The sequence below is a fragment of the Chelmon rostratus genome, chromosome 12, assembly GCF_017976325.1.
Source record: "Chelmon rostratus isolate fCheRos1 chromosome 12, fCheRos1.pri, whole genome shotgun sequence".
NCBI lineage: Eukaryota > Metazoa > Chordata > Actinopteri > Chaetodontiformes > Chaetodontidae > Chelmon > Chelmon rostratus.
The window spans coordinates 23,870,810-23,879,638 of NC_055669.1; the positions used below are offsets into that span (position 1 = coordinate 23,870,810).

General features: G+C 46.4%; 1 protein-coding gene across 1 annotated transcript; it reads left to right on the plus strand.

The window, feature by feature from the left end:
- Positions 1–310: 310 nt before the first annotated feature.
- On the plus strand, positions 311–8,259 carry LOC121615025 (Krueppel-like factor 6). Its single transcript, XM_041949157.1, has 4 exons — positions 311–609; positions 2,768–3,350; positions 4,503–4,626; positions 5,268–8,259. Exons 1-4 carry the CDS (start codon positions 508–510, stop codon positions 5,317–5,319), a joined length of 861 nt encoding a protein of 286 aa, XP_041805091.1. The 5' UTR covers positions 311–507; the 3' UTR covers positions 5,320–8,259.
- Positions 8,260–8,829: the final 570 nt, after the last annotated feature.

Sequence of the window (8,829 nt, forward strand, 5' to 3'; positions counted from 1 at the left end):
GCTCCGGAGAAGCTGAAGCTCTGATTTGACTCAGTAGAAAACTCGACTTCCTCGTTTCGGTAAAAGAGGAGACCGGGTTATATAGCGCTCTAAAAATAGCGCTGGTTTGGCCCAATGGGAGCCGGAGACGCTTCGGAACGCGCGCCAACCACAACAGACAAGATGAGTCTGTTCTGGCTCAGCATTGGCCAGGGGTGGTCTGGTAGGCGGGTGGTGCGCTCCTGAGAGCCCATTGGTAGACGTGCCGAAACGTAATGTAATCACATGGGGGTGGGTTTGTCTGTAATTTTGAATCGGGGGGGAAGTTTACAGTGCGCTGACGGACTTTTGGAGAGTTCGGTGTTGTGCGCTCTCGGTGCGTCACACGCTCAAAACCTCCGCTGGAAGCGCACGACTCCAGACCATCATACATGCAAACACAGCCAAGCGTCCCTCTGAACACAGCAGGCGTCGTTCTCTCCCCAAGCTTGAATTCGCTTCTACTCGTGGCTGCATCTTAGGAGTGAAATGGATGTCATCCCTATGTGTAGCATCTTCCAGGAGCTCCAAATTGTGCACGACACCGGATACTTTTCAGCGTTACCATCTCTGGAAGAGTACTGGCAGCAGGTAACGACTCACTCCCTCCATCGAAACGCGCAGCTTGACACATCGCCCCGTGTTCGTGTGCCTGTGCGCAGTTTGCGTGTGATTTCTCTAAACTTGCTTTCCACTGACAGCTGCGTGCGGACGTGCGACTGTCAAAGTTATTTACGTAACTCCAGGTTTGATTTCGTCCAACAGCCAGTTTCCCTGTTAAAAGTCGACTTGCATGCGTTTACAGGGGAAGTGATGCAAGTTCCCTCAATGACAGCTCTCTTTAATATTCCTGTCATAGTGTGCATGGCGCAAAGAAGTGACTTGCTTATACTTTTTTTTGATTTCGTAGAATAATACTGTAATATTCCTACAATAATAATTCTTAAGTGACTCGTAGTTTTGTTATTTCGTGTGTTGCAGCACGCGTGGAGTGGTTTCATGGCGAGGATTGCAGCTGAATATATTGTCACAGATATTTTGGGCTCATGCTTGCATGTTGTAGAGGCGCAGCGGCTTGTGATTAAATAAAAACACGCTGCGCTGCAGATTTAGCGACTGAATGGCGAGCCGTGCATCTTTGCGCGTATCTCCTCCTCCTCTCTCTCCCTCTCTCTCTCTCTACCTCTCTGTCCCTCGCTCGCTCTTGCTCTGACACACACACACACACACACACACACACAGATGCGAGAGTGACAGACTGACAGAGAAAGAGAGAGAGGCTGATTTCTATTCCAGTTTGGCTCGACAAAGCGGCCCCTGGATGACAGAACAGCGGAGTTTTAGAGTGGAAACGTGGGGAGGGAAAGTCGAAAGTCGCCCCTTGTTCGTGTTAGGAAATGAAATGAGTTGAATCGGCAGCACGCTTCGGTCCTCTTCTATCTCTCCGTCCATCAGATCTCCTCGGGCTTCGGGCCAAGTCGCCCTCTCAGGCATTTAAAGCTCGCCTGGGATTTATCCAGCGCTGCTGACGAGAAACATTTGTCTTGAATGCATTCTCTCTCATTACCAAATTACCACAATGTTCCCACAATATTGCTATTTTAGACCTGAAGCGTGTTTGGGATCAGTTGGACCTTCTCCTACCTGTCTGTTCCTGACACCTCACCATGCTCTGTGCACGTTTTAATCCATGATGATGTTGCTGTTTGTAGGATGTTGTTGTTGATTGTCAGTGTTTTTAGAAAATGTACCAAGGTTACCTCCTGAGTCTGCACACTTTCTTTGGAAGCGATCCACTGATGTAGCTGCTTTACAGCCTCTATGTTGCCTCCAAGCAAAACAAAAAGTCAGATTTTGTGTAGGAGAACTTGTTTTCTTCTTACCTCGCTTGTAAACTATCTCGATTTATCATGTGACCCCAAACTGGATATGACTGGTCCAAAATAAAATTTGGCCGTAAATTATAATCTCCCACATTAGGAGATTGCACGGGCCTGTTGGCGGCCCTCGTATCTGGCCAGTGCTCGCTGACTGCAGCGGGTTGAGGAAGTGCTCTCTCACTTCCTTTTCAAAGAAAATAAGCCCACAATCCACAGCGGCTCTTGCAGTATTCATGCCAGGCTTTTTATGGACCCCCGTGAACCAGACCTCCCTCCTCTCGGTCCCTGGTGTGCTATGTTATTTCTAGCGATGCCTCCAAATGCATTATTAAATCCACATTATGTTGAATAATTGATAGATTTAAAAGATCTACAAGCACTTCCCTAACCCAATGGGGGGCTCTGTAGCATATGTAAATTTCATGACCAACCTCAACACGCACTCGCGCACACACACAACCGTGCAAGCGTTCGCCGGTAAGAGCACCTTGTTCTTGCATGCTCTCCGAAGGAAATGTGGTGCTTGTAATCCTCCCTGATATGGCCTCAGAGGGCACCCTGAGAACGTACTTGACTATCCTCTGCATAGGACATTGTGTTTGCCTCGTTCCTGCAGGCAGGAAGGAAGCAGGGCCAGTGGCGTTACAGTGTCACAGCATTTCCCCGTCCTCCTCCTCCTCCTCCTCCTCCTGCTGCTGCTGCTAAGAATAAACACAGTGTGCAGAAGAACGCCAGAGTTTGTGTTTCCCGTGAAAAGAAATCACTTTTCTTTTGGTGTTTTAGGGACTTTCCAGTAGAGGAGAAGCGTTGTGTTACAAGCCTCAGGCTCAGTGCACCCGTGAACTCACTGCTATCTTCCCTCCACACAGACGTGCCTCGAGCTGGAGAGGTACCTCCAGAGCGAGCCCTACGTCTCAGCCACGGACCTCAAATTTGAGAGCCAGGAGGACCTGTGGAGCAAGCTGATGCTCGCCTGCGGGGACAAGTCGAACGAGCCGGACCCAAAGATTCCCCACATCAAGGAGGAGGAAGACAATCAGGACAGCCAGCACCTCGACGCCGGCGGCTTCAACTCCGACGCCAGCAGCGAGGCCTCGGACAGCTCCGAGGAGCTCTCCCCTACCCTCGACTTCTCCTCCGGCTCTTTGACTGACATTCTGGGAGACGGTGGCGAAGACCTGGGCTCCGCCATCATCAGCACGCCGCCGTCCTCACCCGAGCTGGGAAAGGAGGGCTCCGTCACCCAGGTGTGGAGTGGGATACAGACTGTGCTGCACTCACCTGGGAAAATAAGGACTGGGGGCATGGAGAGGACCCTGGAGAGGTCAGGGCTGACCAGCGGGGAGGCGTCACCTGACGGCAGGAGGCGGGTGCACAGGTGCCACTTCAACGGATGCAGGAAGGTGTACACCAAGAGCTCACACCTCAAAGCACACCAGCGCACGCACACAGGTAAACATGCTTGACACTGGGATGCTTTTATCGCTGCTGTGCAAATGTCATGAGTGTGAACTGTCTGGCAGAGGGGGGGCGAGACTGCCCCGACCGGTTTAAATCACTCTTTGCAAAGTAAAACTTAATCAACTCGTCCGAAGACTGGAAACCTCTCGAAAGTGCCTGCAAAACAAACTTTGTTGTTGATTTCTTGCTTAAATAATCGCTGAAAACACTCCCACATACTTTGAATAGTTTGTCAGGAGGAATGCCCTCAACTGTGACCTAATTCACACAGAGGAACGTGACTTCATGCAGGGGGAAGGGAGGCAGAGAGTGAGAGACGGGAGGGGGGAGGGATGCTCTTTTGTGGCCGAGCAGCACCCAGAGGATGTGGATCCTGAAAACAAATCAACAGTTCTCGGATTTCACCATGGGAAAAGACTCAGACAGTTTCGCGTTCGCAGTAAAAAAAGAAAAGAGAAAAGAACAGGAGAAATTATGGGAATCTGACATTTGCAGTGTTTGGTCCGGAGTTCAAATGTGAGCAGTTTCCCTCGTCACCTTTGACCTCTGCCAAGCTGTGCCGCCCATTAGCAGAGGAAGTCACATTCCTAGCATCTTTCGCCGACCATGTTACCCACATGGTTAATGGCCTTCAGGACCATTAGGAACAGTCTCTATTTTCCTCCTGCAGCTCTCCCAATTATATAAGCCGTCTACTCGAGCAGCCCCTTAAAGCTGCATACCACAGCTCTCAAGACCCGCAGGCACGAGGTTGTTTTCCTCTTCGACTTACAGTCGTCAGCCCAATCTGATTAGCAGCTACTTGTACAGGATCCTATTTTGTCTGAAATCACTAAACGCTCTCAGATAAGTAAGAACCTTAAATACTGGCTACATATTTGAGGAGTTGAATGTCAAATATTCTGACATTTTGATCGATGGCTCAAAATTACCGCAATTATTGAACCACAGTGCGAAGAATTGCACAGAGAGATAAGTTTCAGCAAGCAAGGTTTGACAGTCATGCGTATAGGATGGCTGCTATGCACGATAGATGTATTGAAGTGGCTGCGCGGATGCACGGCATCTTTCTATGGTTTTGAAGTCGTTAAAAAGTTTGCACTTCCTGATAAATGTCTTTTTTTTTTCATTCCATTTGTGCAGGTGAGAAGCCCTACAGGTGCTCATGGGAGGGCTGCGAGTGGCGCTTTGCACGGAGCGATGAGCTCACCAGACACTTCAGGAAGCACACTGGAGCAAAGCCATTCAAATGCAGCCACTGCGACAGGTGAGTGCGCCGGACAGCCAGGCAATGCTCATGGTAGCTGACACGTGACCTGTGCGACCTTTAGCATGCGCAAAACTGGAAGAAGTCCGATAGCCAACACCGCAAGCAGCCGAGGGAGTGAGACTTGGCAACATCTTAACGAGCTGCATTAACTTGATCGTCCTTGTGAAGTAATGAGAGATAATTCTACAAACCAGGAAACCGGATGAGCATGAAGCCTGAGCTGTTGCTCTGAATGTACCACATTCGTGCCACATGACATCAAGTCAGTCTTCTAATTGGGTGAAAAGGACTCCGGGAGTGCTAACAAACAGCTACCATCGCTTGCACTCATCTAAATGAAATGCAGTTTCAACAGTCGTGCAGCTGAATGTGCAAATGAAAGAGGAAAACATTTGTGATATATTAGAAATTGCTCGGCTAGATTCCATTTATTTGCCTGTTGCGAGGCTGGCAACAGGGCTAAGCATCTGGAGGTTATTCCCTTCTTCCCATTCTAATGACACTCACACTTAAATTATCATACATTTATTCACTGTACAAAGAAATCAGACAGTCAGTCCTCTGAACAGCAGATGCATGAAAACATTTCAGCTCTTACATCCATCAGCTAAATCTTCTCTCCATTTTCCCCCTCGCAGGTGTTTCTCCCGTTCCGACCACCTGGCGCTACACATGAAGAGGCACATCTAAGATGGCCTCCGTGTTGAGAGCTCTGTGGGATGATTCTGGTTGATTGTCCTGACCTGTGGGGGATCAGCGAGGCCGGTGTGTCCTGGGAGCGTTAACAGGGGCACCGCCGTGTTCCAGTCAGTGGAAAAAGATGAAGCAACGCAGGCTATTATTTGCACCATACTTAGTGCCTCCAACACCTCGCTGTGGTGATTGCTCTTGAAAGGCTTTTGCGGAGGAGCGGGAGGGCGGGGAGAGACTTGAAGAAGTTTTAGAAAACGGGAAAAATCTGGGCCGGAGAAGACGAGGAGAGACTCTTCTGTATGGTGTTCGACGCTTTTTTCCTGGAGGATTATGGGACTCCTGCGGGGGTGCCGTTCCTCCAATGACAGTGTGTTTGCCTGTGCGCATGGGGACTGTGAGTGCCTGCGACTGGATGCCTGTGCTGGCTTTGTGGAGCGGATGGAGCTTGCATTGTGGAACTGCGAGTGAATGACACTGAGGGGGTGACGTGATGCGAGGGAGGTTTTTTTTGGGGGGGGGGGATTTGTGGCCACACTGAGAATGAATGCAAGGGTTCTGTCTGTGCTGTTTGAGTCTGTTGGCTGTGGAGGGAAGTAAGGGGTTGTTTGGCGGAGCTGATTTGCTAGAGAGCGCCCCCTTTCTGCCCGGATGTGGAACTACAGCTCCCTATTCAAACACGGGAGGTCGTTTTGTTTAGTGCAGCTATTAAATGTGCAATGTATTATGTAGCCTGTCTCAAAACATAAACGCTATAAAGCTCATTTTGTTGTCCATTGTGTAAGCTCTGTATCTAAAAAGAAAAAAAAAAACAACGGTTGTACACAAACAGTTATCGCCATTATAACAGAAGTTGCATGGGATCTGGGGATGTGTTGCTCACCTGTTTGCTTATAGGACAACAAAATTCCATTCGAGAGCAGCTACCTTCATATTACTCAATATCATAGTATTGTACAAAACACATAAGGCAGTCATTTTGTTTTGTTTTTTAATATTCTTGATAAGTTGGGGATACCACTATTGCTTGGCAACTGTCTTTATCATGGGATTTCTGTTCCTTTTTCTTCACTTTTGCTCTTCTCTTTTATTCTATCTGTAAATGCACTGTTGACCTTACTGATGCCTTATGTAAGTGGCCTTGTCCTGTTAAATAGATCTCTCTCTCTCTCACACACACACACACACACCACGGGGGTTGCGAATGCACTAGCGCGTTATTGAATTGCTTTATAAAGGCTCTGATCCATACAGTCGCACCTTTGCTCTTTTGTCTCGCGACAGACTCCTCTAAACTCCTGAATAATTAAAAAAAAAAACAACTATATGTCAGCTTCGTAATGACTGCCATTTTTACATCTCCGTGCATTATTTGTTGCATATATTATAACTATATCAAAACTAAATCATATTCTCCAAATTGACCCAGGTCTGAGACAGAATTGTGGAGCACTTGGAAAAACAATTCAGTTTTGTAAAGGTTTACTACTATGTAGTATTGGGCGGTGTGGATGCACTTCAGATGGACTGTAACTCGTTGTCAAAGGTACAGAGTCTTGGAAATATGTTCTCATGAAATGTGGCGTGCTCAGCCAACGGGCTTTGACGAATTAGGATTTAGTGCAAAGAAAACATTTACAGTTCGCTGTATGGGCCATTTATATATGTTGATGTGTCAACAGCTTACAGCCTTTAAAGGAATGGATGTGTCCTTCAGAACAATGACGACATTCTCAATCATGAGTCTGTTTTGATGTTGTATGTTTTGGTAAGTCTCGCCCTCAGGGTGAGTCAGTATCTTTACTCAGTCCTGGTTTACACAACCCGTGATCTGACTAAACGGTACCTAAACCGGTCTAACCAGTTCAGCTGAACTGTGCTGCAGGTCTAGAGGTTTCTGTCTGCGTCTGCAGGTGAACTGAGATGAGACCAGGACCTGATGTATGTCTGTACCAACTTCACTATATGCATGTTTTAACTTCAGTTACTATACATGACTTCAACGCACTCCTCTGTGGGTTGGTAAAATTCTCCGATCTTTCGAGTTTATTGAACTCCCTCCAGTTTCACAATTGGACGAAGTCCTTCACTAGTTTCCCTTCTAGAAAACATTTTGGAGCCGCGGTGTTTTTACTGGATAATATGTTGTGTTGAAGAGTAAGACATATGGACGTGTTAAAAAAAAGAACTTGTCTGTTTTTTGGGTATGGCTGGTTTAAGTGGTCCTAAACCTTGTTGATGTGTCTCTCAGTGGTCAACCCCATAGGCAGTAACTCAGCATCTGTACAGATGAACCTGGTCAACAGTAAAGAGAGTCCATACACTGAGAAATGTCCAAAATGCAAAGATATGTACATTGTAAAGTAAGAGAATTTTGTAAAGGAAGCTTCTATTTTGAAAGGGTGTGGGACCAAAAACAAGCGCAGTGTGTTGTTTCTAAAGATGAACCAATAAAGACGAGAGGCTCAAGAATTATTGTAAAATAGACACACTCCATTCTCCTTCATTTGCTTCTGTAACACGTTTGTTTTTGATTTGACTGGAGAAAGGAAGAGCAAATGTACGTTTAAAAAGGCATCAATTGCGTATACACCTGTGGCCTATCATCTTTCGAGAAAAAAAAAGACAAAAAAAAAAACTTTTCAGACGTGAATTGTTCTGGACACTTGAATTGTCATAATTTTGCATTCTGGTGCCCGTTAAGTATTAAGATTTTTATTTGCCATGTGATTCCTTTTTCTCAACTTTTCAAAGACCCGCGAAGACACCACATCTTTAGCTAGAGAATCTTTATTGGGTAAACACGGAGATGAAATATGAGGCTCTATTTTTGTTTGTTTTATGGCATAACAAGATTTTTTCATTTGAAATTGTTTTGTAAAATAGTTTCTGTATGAATGTATTTTTTATTGGAAAATCGATAAAAAAGAATTTATTGGATCTACATGTGGTTTTTGTTTTCTTTCTCCTGCAGCCCTCGCAGGACACATTCAACCAGGAAGTCTCTGTTTATGGAATATTCTGCAGATTCCCAAAGGGGAAACTATCTCTGTTACCCCCTTTCCCTGTGGAGCTCGGGGTCAAATGCAGAACTGTAGCATACCGGCAGGGATTCGGTGACCAGACCCCGAGCCACATAGTTAGATGGCAGTCATCCGTAATTCTTTTTTCAAAAACCTTAAAGGATTATACCCTTGTTCACTGCATATTGGCTCTTATTTTCCTAATTTTGGTCACCATTGCTATCAGTAATAGAAACATAGCCTGGCATTGTACTTTTCTTATTAAACAGACCATAACAGCGACGTGTTAATCCTCCTCTCGATCCTTCCAACTTCCTTCCACCTGTCTGCGGAAACCTAAACCTTCCTGCCAAAAGCAGGTCACAGAAATACACTTTCATTCTTTGAAAAGGTTCAGTTAGTTCCTAAAACAGCTGGTCGCTGCCATTATTAGCAAGCAGGCGGGAGAAAATAGTGCATTTGTTGGGGACTATTTTCAGCGGCAGAT

Coding starts and splice junctions, on each gene's coding strand:
- LOC121615025 (XM_041949157.1), top strand. CDS start 508: ATGGATGTCATCCCTATGTGTAGCATCTTCCAGGAGCTCCAAATTGTG. Junction 3,351..4,502: donor ACACCAGCGCACGCACACAG/GTAAACATGCTT, acceptor CCATTTGTGCAG/GTGAGAAGCCCTACAGGTGC. Junction 4,627..5,267: donor AAATGCAGCCACTGCGACAG/GTGAGTGCGCCG, acceptor TCCCCCTCGCAG/GTGTTTCTCCCGTTCCGACC.